This window comes from Acanthochromis polyacanthus, chromosome 8 (assembly GCF_021347895.1).
Source record: "Acanthochromis polyacanthus isolate Apoly-LR-REF ecotype Palm Island chromosome 8, KAUST_Apoly_ChrSc, whole genome shotgun sequence".
Lineage (NCBI taxonomy): Eukaryota > Metazoa > Chordata > Actinopteri > Pomacentridae > Acanthochromis > Acanthochromis polyacanthus.
The window spans coordinates 16,584,960-16,609,900 of record NC_067120.1 but is presented as its reverse complement, the minus strand read 5'-3'; the positions used below and the strand labels follow the sequence as shown (position 1 = coordinate 16,609,900).

The 24,941-nt window shown below is 38.2% G+C and overlaps 2 protein-coding genes across 2 annotated transcripts; both read right to left on the bottom strand.

Annotated features, from left to right (window-relative positions):
• Positions 1-1,057: 1,057 nt before the first annotated feature.
• Positions 1,058-5,813, bottom strand: LOC110964977 (myoD family inhibitor domain-containing protein-like). The gene is made up of 4 exons (XM_051952631.1): positions 5,235-5,813; positions 4,704-4,802; positions 3,584-3,847; positions 1,058-2,505 (listed from the first exon to the last, which is right to left on the bottom strand). Exons 1-4 carry the CDS (start codon positions 5,293-5,295, stop codon positions 2,234-2,236), a joined length of 696 nt encoding a protein of 231 aa, XP_051808591.1. The 5' UTR covers positions 5,296-5,813; the 3' UTR covers positions 1,058-2,233.
• A 3,233-nt stretch (positions 5,814-9,046) lies between these two features.
• LOC110964975 (forkhead box protein P2-like) lies at positions 9,047-23,071 on the bottom strand. The gene is made up of 16 exons (XM_051952051.1): positions 22,973-23,071; positions 21,966-22,134; positions 19,936-20,040; positions 17,234-17,314; positions 16,687-16,795; positions 15,924-16,101; positions 15,388-15,492; positions 14,194-14,281; positions 13,441-13,572; positions 12,461-12,650; positions 12,285-12,355; positions 11,401-11,502; positions 11,171-11,292; positions 10,432-10,501; positions 10,199-10,329; positions 9,047-10,110 (listed from the first exon to the last, which is right to left on the bottom strand). Exons 2-16 carry the CDS (start codon positions 22,119-22,121, stop codon positions 9,981-9,983), a joined length of 1,770 nt encoding a protein of 589 aa, XP_051808011.1. The 5' UTR covers positions 22,122-22,134; positions 22,973-23,071; the 3' UTR covers positions 9,047-9,980.
• Positions 23,072-24,941: the final 1,870 nt, after the last annotated feature.

Sequence of the window (24,941 nt, the reverse complement as noted above, 5' to 3'; positions counted from 1 at the left end):
GAACAGAATACCTGCCACCAAGATGTCGTTTGATTGATTTATTGATGTTCTAATCACTCTTGGGCGTTTAATTGCTTTTGTTTTTACCACCGTCATATGAGAAGCGGCGTCACGTCAATGTCATCGTTGAATCATTTGATTTATCGTGTTTATGATTCCAACTCAAACAGAATATATAGATCCTTCCTCACACTGTTTATTTGTGTGTGTGTGGCTGCATTATATATATGTAGGAATGTGACAGTATCAGCTGTTTGTGACTTGTGGCAGGAGACATCAGCCGTGGGTAAAGGCTAGAACAAATTGAGGAGGACAAGTGGAACAAACCTGAGTGTTTATTCGATGGTGTGTACTCGCCATGCACTAAATTAGACGTCAGCGCTGCTTCTTGTCACCAGCGGAATCCGAATGTGTTGTGGGCAGGAGAGATGCTTAAATTTGATTTTCTTGCTCTAACATGATTTAAATGAGCCTCTTGGCTCGCCCGGACAGATTGACAGCGTCGTCTTTATCGCCACTTTGTTTTATTTTTGGCTGTTTACTCTGCCTCTCTGCTGTCATCTCGCACCGCGACTTTAAAGGAGCCGGCTTAGATCTTCGGAGATCTGGAGAGAATAAGCATCCTTTTATGTTCTAAGTGCTTCACATGACAAATCTGAAACGGGATTCAAGGAAGAGCTGACAAGTTTTGCGTCGCCCCGTTCCTCAGCTGCAAAGAGCTGTTCAGGGAGAAGTCAAACCTGTAATCTTATAACATTAGAACCCAAATAAAGAGAGTAAAGAGGTAGACCCCTCTCGTTCAAGGTCTTGTTGGGTCGCCATCATTAAATGCAACTTCATGTACAGACAAAAGGTGTTTCTGTGGAATAAAGCCTGGATCTTGAACGCTCAGCAGCGAGGCTCTCTGCTGTCTTTGCTTGTTTATCAAAGAAATAATTACTACTTAGTAGTGCAGTAATTTTCTCAAGAACAACAATACTAGATTATTAATGAGTCCCACACTGGTTTCCATTTTATGCATTGTGACTTTTCAAAGGGATTTAATAAAGACAACAAATGACCTTGACAAATTTGTTTTAATATTTCAAAAGGTTTTGGAATCTATTTTCCAAGAAATCAGAGAGGAGATAAATAATGCATCTATTCTTTTCTGTTGTCAGCATGGTTGTTGCGTTCATAGATGACAAAGTAGTTGTGGGAAATTCATGTCTCTTCTTTGTAGCAGAGAACTAACTGAAAAACTAAAACTGAATGAAAACTGGAAGCAGGGAAACCAGGGGCAAGCGATGGCCGGAGGTAGACATACTCATAGAACTAGAGTTATGTCCTAACCTTAATGTCATTTATTGTCAGTCGTTACAAAAAGTATAATTTGGAACAACCGATCCAGATTTTTATTTTTTTCATCAACTGCGAAGAAAAGCACTCGGAGAGCGCAGTATTCCACCAGTGCTGCTCAATCATTGTATGATTTCAAATGAATAAGTCTCGATAAGTCCACAGCGGTGGATTTGTAGTAGGATCGCAATCATGTGATCACCAGCAGGCAGCAGACATAGTGTTCACTTGTCATAGTTACAGTGACACTGTGCCGCGATCTCGCAATGATACAGAAAATTTTAACAAGTCCGTGGATCCAGACTATAAGCCGCATCACTGCCAACATCTAATCAATTGGTCCTTGTGTCATTTCTGACCTTCCCTGAAAATTTCATCGAAATCCGTTGGTCTGTTTTTGAGTAATGTTGCACACAGACAGACAAACGTACACCGATCGCCACATAACTGCCATGTTCCTTGGCGGACTGAAAAGGTTCCTACATATGAGTCGTCATGGTTGATTTCTCTGCTGACGTCATGTCTGCCAAAGTAAATGGTAAGAATGAGTGACCAAAAAACTGTCAATTTGGCTACAAGGATTTTTCACATTGGAAAAAATGTGAAAATGTAAAATTTACTTCCAGTTGAACTATTGTCGATGTACTTGGTCTGACATATAAGGAATATTTCCCTTCAAATAAGATGAATGTGTAGCACCAACATCAGATCTCCCTTCAGTCATATGGGCTGCAATAAAACTAATGTATCATATTACTCATCCCAAAGAATGACAGATTGTTCTGTTGAGGGCCACGTGTATGAGATGATTCTTGGTTTCGTGTGACATCACTGTAGGACTTCTACGTTAGTTTTAATGTATATGTTGAGTCTCGACGTTTGTCTTGAGAACGTCCTAGCTGCGATGGCAGATCTCGCAGCACTCCAGACAAAACTCGAGGCATTCGGTTGGCTCGCAGCAGGACTCGAACAGAACCGAGTGGCAGTGTGCGTCGCAGTTTAGCTCCTCCACCGGCGCCTCCCGGATGGCCGAACAGCAGCGAGCGCAGGCGTCGCAGCAGGACGAGCAGACGGCGTAAAGGCAGCAGGAGCAGGCCTCCAGCAGGCCCAGGAGCAGCACCGAGCACTGACAGGACAGACACGCCAGCAGCAGGTGAAAACACGAGTCTGATGAGGAGAAAAAAAGGGAAACAGATAAGTGATGTAGCAACAAATATCCTGTCTGAGGTCACCAAACAAGGTTGTGTGTTCTAAGAGGCTGTCGCACCATCAAACATGGGGATCAGCGACTCGATTAACCCTAAATTAATCTGTCGCATGTTTGTTTGCGGTGCCAGGTAGTACTTAAAAGAGAAACTCTTCTGCTGCGGTGATCAAGTGTGATTGTGTTTACTTAATCACAGAGCTTTGTTCAGTCCTCGGGGGAAAATCAGAAAGGCCACAGAGGCTGCCAGTGATGAACAACAACTAGGAGGAAGCTGTCACAAGATAATTGCTCTGCTACCCAAATTAGGTGCAGATGAAATTGCATACATTAACCCCACCGGAGAGTTCCAGTGCATCTCCTGCGATCCCAACCGCTGCATCGTTACGAAGCTCCAGTTTTCATCCTCACAAGGACCAGGTAGCGTGTGAGCTCATGCAAATCGAGCTGTTTTATCCTGTTTACTCAAGGAAGTAAATGAAACGGAGATGGCAGAATTCCCTGGGGAGTGGGGTCCAGCGTTTTCCTGCTTAACTGCCCAAATTATACACCCCCCACATATAACTTATGCTAATGCCTGTGTGTAGATGGAAAAAAGGAGCATTATGTGTGGCTACCGTATTGATTTAATGCATAACTTCATAGAGATAGCAACATGAACACAATGATAAACAAGAAGTGGCCCATCGCACGCTTTGATACAACTCGAAGAAGTGCAGCAAAGTCTATGAGAAACTTTTAAGGGCTGCATTTGTACAGAAAGTTTGATTATCTTTGATGGTAACACGTTTGAAGGAACAAGTTTCAAACATTTTTGGATGCACATTTTTCCATAATGGCTGAAAATAAGGTAAATTAACTGAATTACATCAAACATTTCCAGCAACCACCGCTCCTGTGTTCTAATGCTACATTGTGTTAGCTAATGGTGTTGAAAGGCTAATTGATGATTAGAAAACTCTTGTGCAATTATGCTAGCACTTGAATAGAAGTCTACTTAAGCAGATAGTCTATAAAAGACAGCTTTATTGTTTTACCTACCGGCAGGTGTAGCAGCAGTTTGGTGTGATCCAGGCACACTGCTGCCGCTCCTCCTGCTCCTTCTGCTGCTGCCGCTGTGCACCGACAGCTTGGAGCCCTGCAGCCGGCTGAGGCTCGGAGAGAGAGGAGGGAATCTGTGGTCTGGAACTGTGAGGCCGCATTGTGGGCAGGTGGGCTTCTGGAGGTGACCCAGAGGCTTCTTCAGCACTGCTGCCTCCTGTGAGGCCTCTGCTGCCGGTAGAGCTGCAGCAGGCTGAGGCTGGGCTGGGCAGAAAGACAGAAATGGAGGGACAGTGCATGATTTTTGCAGAACAGCAAAAGTGCAGATTTTAACTCTCCTGTTGTCCTCATTTACGGGCACCAAAAATATTGTTTCCTTGTCTGAAAAAATACAAATATTCAGAAAAAAAAGTCCCCAATTTCTGAAAATTTGCAAATCCTTCAGGAAGACAATTCCAATAATTCCTTAAAAAAATCCTTAAAGTTTTATTTTTTTTAAAAAATCCCACAAATGTGGCAAGAAAATTCTTGGAAATATTTTCAAAAATGAGTAAAAATCTTCTAAAAAAATCCCAAAAATATCTAAATTGATTATGTATATATCAGTAAAACTTCTAATATTTTATTTAAGAACATTCACAAAAAAATCAACCAAAATCCAGCGAAATTCGCTGGATTTTGGTTGATTTTTTTTGAAGAAACATTTTTATCATTTCTTTTTTTCCATCAAAGATTTCCCAAAAATGTTGAAAATGTAAACATCAGAAGTTTCACTGTGGAAAAGATATTTTCTTCCCACATTTTCAAACTTTAAAAGGGGTCAATTTTGATCCACAGGACAACACAAGGGTTAAATCAGAGTGATTTGAATATTCTAAGCGCAGAGGGACAGACTGCAGAACAGATTTGGAGCTAAAAACACTGTCATTTGTTTAGTTACACAAATTAAGGACAATATCAGTCTTGTGTTTGGTAAGGCTGCAAAATCTAAATCTCACTTAATGTTGCATTGCTTCTCAATCTCTCTGCGTTTTCTTGTGACAAACCGCTAATAAGAACAACAGCTTCGGGTTTTGTTCACTGTATTGTTTGCTGTACAGGTCTCTTGTTTTCCACTTACTGCTGATGAGGTCTGTATTGATGGTATTTCCTCTGTTCACAGGGTCAGACGCAGAAAGGATTTCCTGGGCTGATTTTAAAGATGTACTACCTTGAAGCACTACAAAAGAAAGTTGACCTGTTAAAACAGGTTGTTCTTACGCAAGATGTTGGTAGCGTCAAAAAAGGAAGATATTAATGACGGTAGCAGTCAGGATTTTTTTTTTAACCAGAATAGTGTGATGTTGGACAAATAGGATGGAGACTCCTCCCTGATCATATCAAAGTTAGCGTGGATGTTGCCTGAAAGCTCTTTTCAATCGACCACGGTGTAATTAGGTTAGTTTAATGAGGAGCTTTTAGTGTCTCATGATGCTTTGATTGTGTCAAAGGTCCCAGTAGGACATTTCTTGGAGAAATGCTTAAATCTTTCAGCGTAAACTAGCATAAACTATTAGCATTTTGTTGACTAATTACAGCTTCACATCAAGTGTGTTAGTGTATCTTAAAATGATCAGCTCAGCTTAATTCTGCTCAGATCCTCAGTACTTGCCTGGTGCCTGGTTGCTCTGTTTCTCCCTTCCATCCACGGACAAATGTTCTGCTGGTAACATGTCTGATAAGCATGACTGCTCAGGATCTTTCTTGCACTTTCTTCACCCGATCACCTTCGTCAGCCTCCCTGCTTCTGGCCACTCTGAGGGGTCAGGAAGCCTCCAACAACACCCAACATGCCAACATGAGTCACCGCTCAGGAGACTGTGAGCTGTGCTGTGTGTGTGCTTTGTTGCTGTTCAGTGACTTAACAACACTCCCCTTCCCAGCAGATCTCTGAGCGGTCACACCAAATCTGCTGATCACAGAGCAGCTGAGCGGGCCGAGGCCTTGTTGTGTGACTTTAGTTTGCCTTCTCTGTTCTGCTTTTAGTCACCTAACACAATGGAGACACATACAGCATGAGTGTGTTAGCTGAAGATTGTATGTACGCAAACTGTCTTGGCCTTTTACACACACACACTTATACATGACTCTCAAGCCTGTTACATCTTAGTATTTGCATAAATTATTACTCTACTAAATTTTCATTATTAGAATTTGGCACTTTATGATGCGTTCTTCAATGAAGTACATTTCTTTCATTTTTTTTCATTGAATATTTTACACTTCATTATGCATTTTACATCTTAGTACATTTTTCTATTATATTTCTATTATATTTTGTATTTTTCTACTTTGATGGTGGTCACTTTACTCTTTCTGCTTGCTACTTTAACAACAGAATTTCCCTTTGGGGATCAAAAAAGTACTTCTATTATTATATTATTTCAATACATGTAATTACTGAATTGTTTTTTAATTATGTTTTGGAAATCATAGTTTATCAGTCAATTAGTTTTTGTGTCTGTATCACGATAAACATGACGTCCAGTATATGGGTCAATATATAATTGCAGGACTTTTTGTATCATAGTTGACATTTTTTGCTGCTTTCAGGGCCAAAATCAACATGGCCGCCTATAACCAAACATCACATGGCATTTTTAGAGAAAGATTCTTTTCAAACATTATATATAGTAAAATTAAAATTGAAAGTTATTTACAAAGATGTTATAGTAAATCTGTTGACATGCTATAATTCCACACTTGAATCACACACTATTTTAAATAACTCAGAAGGCCTTGGAGTCTTGCCAGTCTTTTCTTCAGGAGGAAGTGACATCATGTGGAGCAGGTCATGTGATCTGGAATTAACACACTTCCTTGAGAGGTGTTTTTGTAACGGGTAACTTAGTTGAAATTGATTTCTCAGACACAGACACAATTAATTATTTTCCTTAAAAAATTTGATATATTGCCAAAAAAGAAATATCTGCCATGATTATTTAAACTTAACAAAAAGAACACAATCAAAACAGTTTTTGAATAAGCTTATTTTGTTTTTGTTTTGCTAATTAGAAGGCGGTTGTTATTGAAATCGGACGGTTATTTAGTTGACATTTAAGTGATGTCTCGTAATTTTTCTTATTAATAAGTGATTGTTTCCTTGATAAATAATTGTGGAATTTGTAAAGACGTGATCATAATGAACAGACGCTTTACTTACACTGTACAAAACTGAAAGAAAAACATCACTTTATAAATCTGTACCTTCAAATAGCGCTGATTTATGCGAAACAATTCAGTGGATGGAAGCTTCATGTTCATAGCCTGACAGTCTCATTGAGCTAATATGGGCTACCTTTGATCTTTGTAAACATACAGTGAAATAGTTCATAAAAACTATGGTTTAAAATTAAAGATGTGGTGCAAAATAGGTATAAAATATGATATTCTTTAATACCAGCCTGAGTCAAGGTGTGTTTATCCATCCAACAGTTGTGTTTTCTGTTGTGTGATGAGCATTACAGTCTCACTGGGCTGTAGACTTGAAATCAATCACTCCTAAGATGCAATAAAATCAACAATAAATCATTATTTACTATCAGGAACATTTAAATGTTTGCATGCATATTTTTTTGACACAGATGAGAACTCCGTGAACCGACTGAACACACACACGACGACGGTGTCATCGTTACATGTTGATGAGAAGATGAACCGGGACCAGGCCCTTTGGAGATGCTGTTGACTAAGTACTGTCAAAAGTGCTACATTGGAAAACATGTTGACTTGCCCGCCTCACACTAAGTTTGTGGCACATCAAAGCAGCACATAAGTGAAGCTGCTGAAGTTGTCGAGTGCCATGCTAACTTTCAGTCAGTGAGCGCGCTTCATGGAGAGGCAATCTGAAGGAAATGTCATCTAATGGGCTGACAGCAAATCAAAGGGAGCCCTGAGAGGCAACAGCAAACCTAAAGCGAACACGTTATCAGCAAAGACAATTACTGACATTAGTCAAAACAGGGAGCTGAGGAATCTTTTGTTCCCTGTTTGGTTGTGAAGTCCGCAGTCCCAGCTTTACTTCATGGTGTGTATCAGTTGATGAAGCACTGAGACTCAGGAGGGACTGTTTGTTCATTAATTTTATGATGATTTCATTTTTTTTTCACATTGTTGTAATAAATTCGACAATAAGGTAAACCAAAACCTTTACGCAGTGATCATCAGCAGACAAACAACTGTGAATATTAACTAAAATGGTATTAAAAAATGAACATATCCTAAAGTCTGCTATGATTTGATGATAACACAATTCACCGCCCTCGTATTATTTTAATACATTTTGACATCAACAGCTACATGACACACAATAAGCTAAACAAACTTATGGCAGTAATATTATGAAATATTTCCATAGATTATGAATTGTCTCTTTATAGCTTGCTCAGATTATTAACCATTTTCAGCCTTCTAAAAGCCAAACGCTGATTCCATTAATGTAAGATTTTCTCTCCGTTTATTATGAAATTAATATAGATTTGTTGTTCTTTCACGGACTTTGTTTAAAGTTGCAAAAAGCACAGCACCTTCAGATTTCACAGATGTCACAAATTATGTCTTAGCTATATCCGTAGATTATTACATATTGATAGTTTAATTAAATAGCATTATGTGTCTTGAAAGTCTGTTTAATTGACATTAACCGTGTGATACATCACAATATAAAGTGATTGAGTTTTACGAGTTAAAATTATAGTTGCAATCTCCACAGTTATTCATTTCCATGCAAATACTTTGCTCCCCAGCAGTACTGCCCAGTACAGCATTAAAAGCACACGGTATGACTTCAGTAATGAACATAAAAGAGAATCTTTATCTTTTGTAACACATCTGCAAAAGTGGAGAATGTAGGAGATATTTAAAGTACAATTTGGTGTATATGCTAAAGTTTTCTTTGACTAAATATCTTTAGAATGAAGAAAAAAAAATACTTCAGTTCAAATAATTACTGCTAATTTGTTGAAATTAGTCCCAAAGAGTGGGCAAGTGGTCAGTGAGAGGAAGCTATTTTGTCTGAAATTGAGATGTGTTATGTCTTGCAAATTTAATATGTGGACTCTTAAACAAAGCAATAATATGATTCACAGAGTCTGGGTGTGCCATATGTAGGGTTTATCTACATTCAGGTAGTAATAGGTGCTATTTGACATTTTCAAATAGATATTGCAGTTTACGTCTGTGTGCCCTGGAGGGATAAAGTCAATTTTCTGAACTATATAATTAAAAAGTCTTCTAAAATATGAAAAAATATATTTTGATGCAATATATCAGCTGTATTGATGAGAACTGGACACAGTTGTTGTGACACATCAAGTTTATTTATCCAAGAAATGTGATTTATTCCTTTCTCATACTATGTAAAAAACTCAGCGTGGAAACCAAGTGCGTATCGATACTGGTAGATGACAAAATAATAAACGCAACTTTAAACAGTTTACATATTTATTGCACAGTAATAATAAACATCAGACTCACGTCTACAGACAGATCTTTATAGATTGTTTTTTGTGCTCAGCATCTATTTTCATACTCAAACCTTAAAGAAGATTCCTCATTTCAGTGCAAACACACAAGTGGAATTTTAAAAAAGTCATATGGCATACCGACAGTGCTTTAAAAAAATTAAATCCACTTTAGCAAACTGAGAAAACAAGGAGAAACAGCACAAAATGCACATGTTTAACAATTTCATAGACACATCTACATCTGGGATTTATCCTCTCTAAGCTTTATTCTATTACATGTAGACATTTACAACAAATAAACAGAACATCATTAATCATCAAATTAGTTTCTATGCCATAATACAGAATTCTGTGAATCATTCACTTTGTCCTTTAATGCATTTTGTAACACAAGAAGAAGGATTTATTCATGGTAAAAAAAAAATATAAATCAAAAATTTAAACCTATATATAGAGGTCTCTTGAAAAAGAAATTATAATGCCATATACATAAAAAATAAAAAAAATGTTACATAGAGATTAAAAGATGACAAAACTGTAACACTTAACAGACACTTATTTCGTGTATATAGTTGTATATCAACCATTATTCATATTTTATGTGCATTTGTTTATGCATTTTGTGCACATACAAACAGTAAGTATGTATGTGAATAGTGTGCATTTGTTTATTCATACTGCAATGAATAAAAAAAATTCTGAACAGCCTCATAAATATGTGTATTTGATCCAGTACTCTTATTTTGGTGAGAATTCCAGGCTGCCTGACACCACTTAAGATACATAATTCAAGTCACAGCGGTACAGGATTACTGTAAACTGTATGAGCCTAAATGCTCATTGATGGTCTGCCTTACTGCTTTATAATGTATTATTGTAAAGGCTGCAGAGGGTCATTCAAGGTCAAACAAGTGCTCCTCATCATTTTCAGTCACACCGTGCTGCAGACTGACTGGTTTTACTGTCGGCAACAGACAGTCTTGTTCATTAGCATTCAGCTCTTCGTCTTTAAGGAGAAGTGTTCTGCAAAAGGCAAAAACAAAGACAATTCAATCAGTTCTGACGCACATTAGTGCACAGATTACTGGAGTTCACAACAAATGGAACTCACTGCTGAACTTGTGGAGAGAAGTTTTGGTTTCTGTGTCTGTCGCCCACTTTGTTGTCCTGTATTTGAGTCCTTGAGCTTCTGTTCACATTTTCCCTCTTGAATCCTGGCAGTGATGCCTCTGCCAGCGCGGCCTATGAAGAAAATTGATCAACAATGAAACGGTGAGCAGATCTCAACCAGGTCAAACTCCTGCCATCAGGAGATGGGACGCTGCAACACATCGTCTTTCTTACCTGTAAACTGGCATTCAGAACGGTTCCAAAAGCCAGATTGGAGGGCACATTTTTCATCAGTGACGGACTCCTGCAGCATAACAACAGTAGCAGAATTTCACAATAGACGCAATCAATGTCTAATTCATGGCATGCAAACCAACACACTCTATTTATTCTGAAAAGCATAGCATGGTAAACAATAATAGCTTAAAGCAAGGTCAGTTATGATGACAAATAATTCATTAGAATTTGAAAGTGCTGTCATAATCATTCCAGTCATATTTATCTATTTATTAGAACCTAGAATCAATAAATAAATGTGCAGTACTGTATATAAAATACAGATTTGCTTTGGTCTACATACAGGACATAGGAGGTGCTCTGGACAGGATTACATATAGGACTATAGTGTATATGTACATTTACATTATAACCATTTTAAACTGCCATCAGCTTTATCTGCTTGCAGTATTAACAAATATGATCAAACAGTGGGTTCCAGTCTTTTCTACTCCATCAGCTATAAAAGAAATACTGATTACATACCTGTGATATTAAATAATGGTCTACAAATATTTTAAATATCTTATATTTTCTAGTTTAGCCAGATGTTAAAATACAAAAACTTCTGCGTTTCTTTTTTGCCAATGCAGTGATATCATTGATTGTTCTGAAAGCATCAAAAACAAATATCACTCCATAATTATTAGCAAACATACTCATACACCCTGTGATAGACAGGATGGATCTACTGTACCCTGAGATCTTCTGGGATCTCCTCCTCTGATATTCCACCTCATCCACCGTCCACACGGCGCCTTTCACGTTCTCCACACGCACAAAACATTTGTGCAGGCTCAAGTTGTGGCGAACTGCGTTCTGATCCAGAGGAGATCAGAGTGAAGGAGATATTACTGAATCCATGCTGCATAAATCAGGCATGACACACAGTGGGATCACAGAGTTAATTATCTGCGGGTGTGATACCTTCCAAGTGGCGGCGTTGCGTCGGAAATAAGCAAACGTCCTCGTGAACCAGTTGTAGATCTCATTGAGTGTTAGCTGCATGTCTGATGCTTCCATTATAGCCTGTAGGTGGAGAGGAAACAAATAACTGTAGCGCGTTACAGGCTCAAATTAAAGCCGTGGCTGTTTCACGTCTAATCCAAGAAGAAGGGGAAAGCGGCACACTCACAACTCTGGTGCAAGGCTTTTCATTTTCACGCTTGATGAATCAATATTTTGCCCCTTAAAATGCTTATTATAGGATTAATTCCAGTAACTATCTGCACTTATTGTGCAAAGAAAAGTGAAGGGATGGAACTTTTTTTTCATTATCCATTCATTCACAAACTATTGGTTTTTAGTTATTACTAATTATGTTATTACTAATTTGTCTGTTCTGTGAAATGTCTTAAACAGAACTCCCTTTTTTGCCAGATGAAAAAAAATCCAGAAAGATCTTCAGTTTCCTGTTACAGGCAGCTATGAAAAGAATCAAAATTTGTTTTTAAAGAACCTGGAAGCAGACATTTTTGTATTTTTGACTGAAAATTTAACACAAGTTAATCACCTGTCAAAAATAACACCAATTAATTTTCTGTCAATCAATGAACTGCCTTGGCTGTAGGCCCGTTATTCAAATAAATGAGCTCCAATGGCAATCAAGGTTATTTATGTCCCCCAACAATAATATGAGCACAAAAGCACAAACAAATTCAAAGTAAAGAACACAAGCAAAAGATAAAAAAAAAAATGATCTGGATGCTTAAATGCAAATGACACTTCAGCATATTTCATTTGTTTACAATATTTAAAGACAACTAAAGACAGAGGTTTTGTTTTGTTGCTCTGTAAGTCATGGATCATACCTGGCGAATCAGTGTTGCATAGGTGAACGGGGGTCTGATATCGGTGTTCTTGTAAAGCTCAAACTCATTTTCTGAAACAAGATTAAAAAAAAGAGTGTGTGAAAAGAGACATAGGGAATCTAGATATGTATCGGCTGGGTGAACACATGCGAAAGTGACCACAGTATTAGCTTTACCTGAAGACAGAGAGTAAACCAAAGGGTGGTGACGGCGTCTTACGGCCCCAGCACATGATGTATGGGTGGGCGACTCTTCTTCGCAGCCCTGTGATGGAGTGCTGGCAGGGTCCAGAGTTTGGGGCGACGCCTGGGTCGAGTCTGACAGGCTCAGCGAGGGGAAGCTGTTGTTGACGGCGACTGAGCCGAGCTGAGAGCGACAAAAGCGGACGATCCAAGTTAACAAAGGAACAAGAGGACTGGAAAGACTGACAGGGAAACAAAACAGAGCGGGAGATTTTTAACGGAGTGTAACAGAGCGATTCGATTCGCCTCTTCAGAGGTGATTCCACTAATATCACAATAAGGAGGAAGCCAATTATTGTTAATTATAGGGTGAAATTGTTTGGTGAGTGTTGTGATCATGGTGCAATATTTGCAAGATTAACAAGTGATTAGCTTCCACGTTGTCGGAGCATGTCTGCGGTCTGAAAACACAATGGCAGCCATCTGGTGCCAGCAGCTGGGCACCGAAGAGAAGGGAAGTAGTTTATACATCACGCAGAGAGTCACACTCAGGAAGAATGGAGATCTCCACAAAGGAAAACAGGAAAAGTGATGTGAGAGTTTTAGTAAAGTTTAGTTTCCAAATTCATCCTAGAAATACATATGTGTTTCAATCTGGTGTAATTTCTCTCAGAAGGTTCAAATGTTGTCGACCTTCATCTCTTATGATTGTCTCTAAGTCATGTATTCTTATTTTGAAGAAAACGCCAACATGCTTTTGCAACTCATTCAACTGTAAGACTTCTCCAGGTCAATTATAGTCTGCCACTGTCTTTATCAGCGCTGGAGGATGAGGTTGCAGCCAGGCACATTACATTTTCTGTTATTTCCTTCTCATATTTGAAGTTTTCCATACAGATCTGTACCGCCACAAACTTTACGGCTCATTTGCTCAGCCTCTGTTGTTCACGCAGCTATTACTGCACACTACCTACCTGCAGGCCGCGAGGGTCAGCAGCCCTATCAGACTGTGGCGACGGCGTGGGTGCAGAGAGCGACTGAGCCTCTAAAGACGGCAGATGCAGGTGAGCCATCATTGCTTGCAGGCGCTCCCGTTCTTTGCAGAGCTGTTTGAGGTGATAAAGAAAGAAAGAGGAACTCATAGCGGATGGTGTCACGTCAAAGTCACTGAGCACAGATTATTGGAAGGCTGCGAACCAGATACGGTTGCAAAGTATGATTCCCTGCTGTGTCAAACATCAGGAAAGAGGCAGAACATTGCAGGAATATTTACCCATAGTATTTGTATTGTGGAGCAAGAACTCAATGTTTCAGACTAATGTTGTTTTTTAAAAACAGTAAAACAAATCCACATAATTAATTAACAAAACCTGCCCCCCAAATACAGGCCAGGAAGGTTTGCCATATGTGCATTTTAGCTTGATGTTCAGTCGAATCCTCTAAAAACAATCAGACTGTAACAACTGTTTACATGAGGATTCTGTCTGTCAGTTATTTTCTCAGTTAATCATTCAATCAATTAAACATAAATGGCAAATAAAAATAAGCAAGTTGACATGGAAGAGTTATTGGAAGAGATCAGGATCATGATTGTAATCAAATGAGTCGATGCTTGATTTATTTTTTATGTCATTGTCAGACTTGTCCTTTTTTTGACCCTAAACCACAGAAAATGCTGCAAAATTATCTGTCATTGAATACAGAAAATTTTGCGTCCTCATGCTCACCTGAAGCTCAAGCTGCTGAACCACCTGCATCTGGACTCGGCACTGGGCTGTACTTCTGTCATCCAGAGTGTGTTCACTGCCTATGTGCCTTAAACAAACACAGAGAAAACATAAAGAAAAACTCCACAGAGAATCTTTCTTCTCTCCATCAAATACAATGATCCTGCTGCTCTTTTTTGTTGTTTTATTTTTTACAAAGAGAAGCAGTTTGGGTGTTAGACCCTCCAGAAAAACGCGGGCAATAATCCTTGATTATGCGGGCTAAAATCCTTGATTGTGAAATCAAGCGGGACCCGCATATTTCTCTTTTTTTCGTGGAAATGTGAGATTCTTGCGGGAATTATGCGCTGTTTTGCGGGGATTATGCGGCCTTTTGGGAAATAATTGACCCCCGCAGAATCAGCGGCATTTTTGTGATTAATGCGGGAATTCATGCGATCGCATAATTGCGTTTTTCTGGAGGGTCTAGGGTGTAGTCAGTTCAGAGTCATGGCGGCTACAATGATGACGACTAAGGGCCAAAGCAAACAAACATGTCAAGGTGTATCAAAAAAAGTCACAGAAAGGCAGTTCAGACCACTTGTGCTGTAAAAAAAAAAGTGGAAAAATGTCAACAAAATGGTTGTTGACATTATTCTATTGCTGTTCTGTGTAATCTTTTCTTTTTGCAATTATCAAAATGTTCAAAATCTGTTATAAAGTCAAAAAATATATATATATATCTCAAACATGAAATCAATACCGTGTGGACAAAAATATAATACAAACAAACAACAGAAATTATTATTCATATCCAAAACTATAAAAATGACATAAAAACACACTGATTCTTTATCCAGGTCACTTTTGACCTACTTATGAAAGTGTATGGTCCAATTACTTGTGCATCTAAGGGTTAAAAGATTTAATAATTGGGTCACTGTCCCTCTTTTTAGATTTTCACACACAATAATGTCTTTGTTTTCATTCTGACTACCTGCATGGGGCAATAAAATAATTGTAATTTAACAAATCATCAAAAAAAAAATTCATCAAATGACTCACAAATATCACCTTCCTGATAAGTGGATTTATTACAATCTAATTTTTTTTTTAGAAAAACAGATGCTGGACTACAGACTTATCTACAGTCACAATAGAGAAATGGCATAGGATTCCCAAATTGAATTGCATGCGGATGAAGTTAAAACCTACTTGATAAACTGGCTGAAGGTTTCACAGACTGACTCACAGCCGGGCCAGTTACACACACCGTGACCGAAGAGGACATGTGAGGCAGCGCGATCACCTTTAACAGTGCTGAACGAGGACGAGAAGGAAAGAAAAAAAAAAGCACTGTCATGATTACAAACCGCAGCAGCCAGACAACAAAACAGCAATAAAACAGATATAAAAGTGTTTTGTTGTCTTTATGAAATGACAGAGAGAGGTGGAAGGGAGCACTGAAAAATAAACGGAAAACTATTTACTTTTGATTTGGGACATGTACTGTAGTCATGTAAACTTTTTCTTTGCTGAACCACTTCAGGTGGCGGAACACAAAGCAAACAAACAACACAAAATATATCGTCCCAAGGGGAATTAAAAGTGAAGTCTCAAAAGCAAACACGTCCCTGCCCGCACCTTCAGAGAACGAAAATGTCTACAGATGACAAGTCTTTGATGTTTACAAAAAGGCAGGATCATTTAAGCTCTGGAAGCTGTTTACCGCACAGACAGATAAATCTCACCATTCAGCCCTGCGAGGAGACAGAGACTGCTGGTCACTGGTCGGTCTAACGGTGGCTTTAGGTGACAGTACTTTGGGAGCAGAGGAGTCCTGGCTGTTCTTTATTATGGTTTTATCTTCAATCATTCCAAATGTGAGTTCTTTCCATATCTGCTGCATCTCTGCAGGGCTGAGACAAGCTGAAAGATTAAAGAAAGCAGAAAGGATAATGTTACTTTTTGTTTGATTCGTTGATTAAGGACACAACAGAAGGATGGAATGCTAACTGAAACATGATATATTAGAGGAAACTGCAAGTAGCTGTGGCATATATTTCCAGAACTGTTGCACGAATTTACAGGGAGTACATTGCTCTTCTCATGTGCACATTTTCTTTATTTTTGTTTTACCAATTATTCCCACCTCAAAGCTCTGGAGAACACATGGGCAGAACAGCTCATTTCCATGACCTCATGTTACCTCATCAGTGTAATCCAGGAATATTATAACAACCACAATTTTATATGACTGGAATTTTCTGTTTTTACTTTCATGTTCATCTGAACAGGGCACTAATCTAACAATACAGTAGCTCTACTGTCAATTAAAATGCAAATTTTCACACATGCTCCTAATGACAACCTCAAAAACACAGAAATCACATAAGAATAAAACCCCACCATACATCAGAAATGAAACAGTTGACATTCCTGTTGCTATTAACAGAAGCAGAGAGAGACACAAACATAGAAGACGCATTAAACATTGGTGTTTAACGTGAAGACCTGGAGAGAGGGCAGGAGAAGTCAGCGCTGGTCTCTGAGCCCGGAGGAGCTGCTGTTGCTGCTGCTGGAGTTGGAGAAGCTGCTGGAACACGAGCTGCTGTGCAGGAAGCTGCAGGACGGACAGAGAAAAGAAGACATTTCAACTGAAGCAGCCTCAAACTCTTCATCACTGTGAGGTCAGTCAGTGCATTCATGATCTGGAGCTTGCAGCTGCTTAGAGTTTGAATTTAGATCAGTCAAATATCATCATATAACAGTCAGGTGTACAAACAGTTCGATATGGATATTTGATCGATTCAATTATGTCATCAGAAGTAGAGATTTCTCATGATTACATCTCACATTCAAAAATAAAAACCTGAATCCACATCTCTGCTGGAGAAAACCGAGGAGCAAAGGATATATTGTAAATGTATTATTTCCTCACTAGATAATTCTGTCGGATCTTCACTACTTTCAACCCACACATTCAATTTTAACGTCAGAAATATTTTTATTTTTTATACATGCATCAATCTATAATGTGAAGAGAAGAATTAGCATTTACCTCTTTGATTTTCTTGCTGGATTGCTGTTGAAGCAGCTGAATCTGCTGTTGTTGCTTCTTGTAAAACTCTTTCAGATGTTGCTAGAAAAAGTATGATGAAGTAATATTGCCCCATTACCATCATTTAAACGTTTTAAAATGACAAAAAAAAAAGACAGAAAATATTTATGCTGAAATTTCACTATTTTAAAGTTTCATTGTATTATAAGATTAAGCAAAGATCAAAGAGGATTTCTATTTTTTCAAACAGTTTTTGCTCCTGTAATATTTTCACTCACTGTGGCTCAGACAACACAGCTATGACTAGAAGAACTAGCAACTTACAATGTCACAAATTATCAAAAGAATCTGTAAAAATAACATTTTTCTGGCTATTTGTTTTTCCAAAAAAATCAAAACATAGAAAGAATAAGTCCAATACTGGGAAAAAATGGTAACTATAGATATTAATATTACACTATTTGCATTTATACAACTTCTACAAACCAGACATGTTTCATCCTACTCTACACATCAGTACTAAAAAGTCATTTTACCATGGTGAATGCATCTCTTTGCTGATTTGATGACAACTGTATGCTGTATTTGAGCCATGCTGTATCTATTTTTTTTGAATCAACTATATTTTTCTCAATTTTCTCCACACTCGTCTCTTCTCTGCTCAGAGTAAACACTGCCTGCAGTTCAGCCGAAAAGTCACACAAGTTTTGTCATATGATTATTGGTCACAGCACAGTCACTAATGGCTTAGCGTGTCATTTTAGCGGTTTTTACGGGATCTGGCAAATGCAGATGGTTAAATTCGCAAATTTTAAAGTGCGACGCATAAAGCAATTTTGTTAAAATGTCTGTTTTATTGTATGAATTTTAAAATTACATTTGGTTAATTTTCCCTGACAGAACCACAGAAATGATTAACTGAAAGTGAAAAGTAGAAATTGTGATGATTGTTTGTGTTTTTACAGTTTCTTCTTGATAAATGATGTTTTGGCATTCAGACGGTGGAACAAAAAAATGAAGTATAAGAGCACAGCCTTTAATAATTTTGGATGTTTCTCCTGCGATTTTCCAACTATGATCAGTGTTGCCAACTCCTCAGTAAGGAAAGTAGCTATTGGCTGTCCTAAAAGTCCTAGAAGTCGCTAAATGACGCCATCGCCTAATTTGCATAATTTCCAGTTTGCATGTTGGAGAGAGGAATAATGTTGTGGGAGAGACAAAAAGTGAGTATAAAACACCCAAAATATGTTTTTGAACTAGAGGCTAAATGCAGGGATTTATTTTAGCATGACATTGAAGAAACATTTTCATTTATATCCCGCTCTGTAGCGACTTTGCACATGCGCGATTCATCTGCCGTCTGGCCGCAGAGTGCTATGGGTCTCCTCTAATCAGACAGTGGGGAATGCTGCGGGGCTCCTACACGGACAGCCTGTGAATGCTTTAGGACTGACTCACAGCAGCACCTGCTGCTTGTTGAGGACAGTAGCTGCAAAACGATACGAGCTTTCATGTTAGAGTCTCTAAAACACCAGAAAAAGTCGCTAGATTTGTTGCCAGTCGCTTTTGACCAAAAAAAAGTCACCAGGAGGCTTTTGAAAGTCGCTAGATTTGGCGAGAAAGACGCTAAGTTGGTAACACTGACTATGACAAGTCAAAATGTGTCCGCTAAGCAAGCCATTAAATTTGGAGGATCTAGTAGGCTAAATTATTTTTGCCTAAGAAACATTACTTTAAAAAAAAAACTATAATAAAGTATTTTAGTCTCCATTTTGGCACAAGCAGACTACTCAACATATTTCCTTGCTTTGACAGCACTAGTGAGCAAGTTATTTGTATCCTCAGGTACACTGTTGCTAATGCTAATAAGGCTAACTAGCTAATGCTACAGTAACATCAACCAAAATAACTTACCTTATAATAAAATTGTCATTTTGTTCCCGGTAAAAGTCTATGCTCTAGCAGATCTGGTAACAGTTTTGTGTTTCTAAATATAGCTTAGCTAACTGAATAATTTGTTTACTTTGGCAGAGTAGTTGTTAATTGCTAGCTCTTAGCTAACTGACAAGCTTAGCTATTCAACGTGAAACTTCAGGTAGGCTAAATTATTTTTGACTAGGAAACACTACAAAAATACTATAGTAAAGTATTTTAACCTGTATGTTGGCGAAAGCCTTAGCCTAAGCAGACTACTCAACATATTCGCTTGCCTTGAAAGCACTGAGCTAGTGAGCAAAAAGTATTTGTATCCTCAACTGCACTGTTAATGCTAATAACGGTATTTTTTAAGTGTCCTTAAGTAGTGTCAAGAAAGGCGCTTACAAATAAAATGAATTATTATTATTATTATTATTAAGGCTAACTAGCTAATGTTACAGTAACATTAACCAAAATGACTTACCATATAATTGAAATTTTGTTCCAGTTGAAAGTTTATGCTCTAGCAGACTTGCTAACAGTTCTGTGTTTCTGTCTAAGCACAGCTTAGCTAACTGAATAATTAGTTTACTTTAGCAGACTAGTTGTCAACTGCTAGCTGTTAACTGTCAAGCTTAGCAATTACTTAGAGGTCAGGTAGGCTACCTACAGTAAGTAGGTTAACATTTCCATACAAGAACTTCCTTCTTTGAAGGTACAGTTCAGTAAGACAGAGTGTAGCTAGTAGTAGCAGCAGTACTTTGATGGCAGAGATGCATAAATACCTGCTGGAGCAGAAGTGCTTGTTGTTTCTGGTGGATCAGAGCCTGCAGCTGGTTTGGAGACAGAAGCTGCTGCATCTGCTGAGGAGCCATCATCGCCAGAAAGACCTGAAAAAAGAGGAAGGACAAAATCATAAAGGACCACAGTCCACAGAGTGAAGTCAACAGGATGAGTGAGACAGAAGTGAAGTGTCAGGTGATAAACAGTAATAACCGTCGAATGGGAATCTTTCCAATTACACAACAGTGTTGTCAACCTTCTGTGAACATCATCATGCTGGATTGTGTCATTGACCCTAAATGAGATGGGAGATAGGCTGACCAGCTAATTAGCAACACAATTTCATGCTTGTTGTGGCTCCTAATAGAAGTGTATGGATATTAATAACGGCAAACACTCACAGAATAATAACTGATCTGCACTGTTGCTGATAGAGTGACAAATAAGAGCGATCGTCTCCCTTTGTAGTCAAACAGAGGCAGCAGACAATTTGCCATGACTGCATTATGAAACAACAAAAGCCACTTACATATTCAACATGTTGTAGTACAAACAATACAAAACAATACCACCAAGTGATTGTTGAGGCAAATTTAATGCATTATTTCCCTTTATACACATATAAAAATATTAAATACAGGGTTTAGTGAGACTTTATGTCATATTGTAGTGACATATCAGCAGGTTGCAGGATGCAATGAAACAAGAATACACCAAGAACCTCAAGTTTGTAATGAACAAAAACATATTCCTAAACTCATGTCTACTCACCAAACTAAACTCTACGTCTAAACCTCGATGCTCGAGTACTAATTCATTACATTTGTAGTGCTTTCACCTGCTATTAAACCCAGAATGTTTTGAAAAATCCACCTATGTGTGTCAAAATTTACAAAGTATCCTAAATTACCACCTCCTAAATTCGAACAATTTTATTCAAGCAAAACAATGAGACATAATTTTGACAATTTATAAGGTAAGTAATCAATCATTACGACAATACAGATTACAAAAATTGGCTAATAGTTGTATATATGTATATATTTAGTCGTATTCCTACTCTTAAACCTTGTATTTTATGAATGTAGTTTTAAAGAAAACACTGCTGTAGCTGTCTTTATTATCATGCTTTACAAATCACCAGGTAGTTATTTGAGGAGTGTGGACTGGATGCTGCAGTGAGATCAGAAATTTACCACAGATGGAGGTCCTTTTCTTTCATTTTTAGAGCAACCCTGTCTTCACTTAAAATAGTCTGCATTAGTAACATTGGTAGAGTTTGCAGGTTGAACAATATTCCCATCACAAGTCGTTATTATATTCTCAGGACTGGAATCACACTCTGGCAGACAGACAGTGTTGCAGCTGCAGTGCTGACATTGTCACTTGATATAGTTATTATGTTAGCTGAAAATAACAAAAAAAGCAACATGTTTAAAAATTCACATCACGTGTTTACAGTGCTGGCAGACTTTTGTAAGCTCACAAGCTGAAGTCCGTTGCGATTGTAGATTCAGAAAGTGAATTAGGAGAAAAGAACAGACGAAAAGCGACAAGATGAGAGAGCAGACCGAGGGAAGCAATGTCAGCCGGCTGTTCATTATCTTGGTGGTTTCATTGATCCCTTAGATAAAGATTACCAGGGATGGAATTGCAAGAGACAACCATAAAATTATGTTGGGCCATGCTTATTTGCCTTTCACTTGCATCTGTTTGACCTGGGTCTGTGCACAATTATTCCTCCCTGGCTCTGACTCACAAACTAATAATGAAGGACAAACAAGAGTTCGGCGTGTCAACTCCCAACTCAGTTCAGATCTCATATGAAATCTCTGCCACTGTCAACAGAGCTGCAGGCTCGGGGTTTGGTGTCCTGTCAGGGGATATCCAATATGCAGCTATGGGGTGTTTCTCTTGACATCTGTTTGCCTAAGATTGTTCTGTTTCCTGCTTATAAAAAGGAGGAGGGAGAGCTGACGGATGAAGACGAGGTGGATGAGGGGGAAGATAAGGAGTCGCAGGATGAACGTACCTGTTTATGGCAGAGACTCTGCCAGTTTTCTCCACTCACTCCACTGCAGGAGTCCCCATTAGCGACTCTCTCTCCTGCACCGTTGTCTGTGTGACTGAGGAGACTGCTGGCTGGGGTTTGACGGGCTGCCGTGGGACTGAGAGGAGACTCAGGCATCTCAGCTCAGGTCCTAAAAGGAAACAGTCAACGCTAAGTAAGCTGTAAGACTCACACACTCCAGATACAGACAATATCACAGTGAAATTACAACTTCGTGTGACTTTTGCGCTAAATACATGGCAAGAAAGAAATGCTAGGCTTATTTTCATTGTTAAAACTTGTATTGTTATTTTAAAAAATACCAGCATGCCTTGTGCGTGTTCATTGAGGTGCTCTCTAAAAGAAAATCTAAGCAGAAATGGAAATACCTTTAAAAAATGTTATTTTGAAAATGAAAGGCTTCAAGTAAAGCTCCAAAAATAATAAGGTCTAGATGCAATTAGATTTTAAAAAATGTTAATGAAACTGTCATTTCCATGCAAGAATTAAATTGCATGTGAGTTGAAATTTAAAAAAAATATACAGCTGTTTCAGTATGCTCAGTTTACACTACACATAAGTAACACCTGATGTGACACAAAGTAACACAAATGAAGGTGTACATAAACATTTACTGTACACATGAAGGTTTACTATTACTGATAGCTGTAAATGCATATAACAGTACCTGTACAGTCTAACCTTTATCATTTCTGATTATCACAACTCAGATCATTGCTTTTTAACACAGGATTGGCAGTGCATTGGCTCATCACATGCACACACACGAAGCTGCCTGACTGCTTGCATGGATTATTTAAAAGCCAACTTTGTATTATACGTGTTAACTCATCTTAGCATTACATGAAGTACAAAATGAGTGAAATAGATCCCACACCTGGCAGCTAAAACCTACAGTCTGTATAACATCTTGATAGAAAACTCTCTGGCACGTCTGTGTCTGTCAGAAATACATTAAACTTACATACCGTTAAGATGAATAGTTGAATTGAGAGCAGCCAGGCAGAGTTGGTGTCTCCAAGTCAAGCAGTTTGGACTGAGAATGGGAGATAACTGATGGAGATGAGTGTCTACCTGAGGGGGAGGAGTCCCAGTCAGTCAGTAAATGTAACAGTGAGAGTGCAGAGATGTGAAAAGCAGAAGAAATAGTTTTCAAATCAGCTGGAGCCACAAAAAAATTTGCAGTTTGGACTCAAAATGGTTTAAATGTGACAGTTCTTCCCCAATCACTGTCACCACATTAGTGTGTGATGTGGTGTAATGATTTTTTGCTGCATTGTTCTGACTCTTCTATACGATTTTGTATCATTTAGCGTTCAGTTTACATTGCAGTAATATGAAAAATATACAGTATATTATAAATTGATGCCATACAAAGTAGACAGACCATGACTTTGTGCTTTTCAGCTGCCTGTTCTACAGTATGAATTCTTGTGGGCATTATTTTTCCTTTGTTGATATTCATAGACACACAATTCAATAGTACACACAGTATATATATATATATATATATATATATATATATATATATATATATATATATATATATATATAAACAAAATGCCTCAAAACAAGCACCATTTATTGTCTTAAATGAAAAAACAAAGAGTCCTTTTCTTGTAGAGAAGACAGGTATAGTTGTCTGTGACTTTATTTAGATATGCAGTGTGGGAGAGTTTTGAACAACAAAAAGAGCTCTGCAACTACACAACTGTCAAACTGTTATCAAAGAGCTATTTACAGTTGTATCTGCACTTTTATTTGAACAGCATATCAGTACATCTATTAAAAAACAATAAAAGTGTTTTAATTTAGTCTGTGCTGATAAATGCAGTGCACCCTAGAGTGTAGACGTTCAACCATCCACATTGACAAACAACCCCTTAAATAACTCTAGATCTGTTTAGAATCATTTTTGTCTTTGTGCAAGACATTTCTGCATAATCATCTCTTGTTAAAGATTGTTTTATTCATGTCTGAAATCTGTTTCATAATTGTCCTTTGTCATCTTTTCAGAAGGCCACTTTTATCATTCACATGTCCTGGTTTCTTGTTGAGTGTAACTACATGGCGAAACAGGAGGAAGAGGACCAAAGGCCAGACTGCCATCAGGAGTTATTTGTCCTTTGCTGAGACGAGTGATATCAAGGTAAAGAACAAAACTGCATATTCTTTTATAGTTTTTCTCACACACAATTTCTTGATTTGTCTCTTTTCATGGCATGAGAATGACAAAATGATTTGATGAATATGCACAACAAAACAGCAGAGTTATACAGCTTAAAGATGAAGCCATTTAAATTATTTAAATTTAAATTAGTGCAGGTGAACAAAGAGGTCAAATAGATTTTCTCTGTTTTATCATAAAAATGTCTTTTAGAAGGAAAGACCTGAGACAAAATTAATGACTGAATTATAGATAGTATTACCAAGGTAACTTTCTGCCACCTACTGGATTAGTATTTACCTGCCCTCCTCGATGTATGAGAGTAAGGAAATAGCATACATTTGCTGTGTTTATTCATCGAAAGGAAAACCCTTTCCAGGTCACCTGCGCCTTGGTCTGTTTCATTATACTGTTTCCAGGAAGTTCAGGGGTGACATTTAAAGTTGGCTTTGTAGGGCACTGGATTTATTACCCCTTTGATGACTGGAGACATGCACCAGCAGCAAGGAAACCTGAGGAGTTGCATTGGTGGTGTTGTAAACTTGCTGTCATATGACTCTGTAATGCCTTTCATGCCATTGATCTCCCAATAGTGCAGTGCAGAGGTCAGAGGTTGACTGCTGTGCCCCCTCCCAACTGTAGCCTTGTTATATGAGTCTGGTACCCTCTCTGGAAAACAGCAACATCTCATCCATCTAGGGGATTGTAGCCACCCTGCACTGATGCTCCAAGGCTGATAGCATGGTTGGTTCCAGTCCAAAGAATTCATC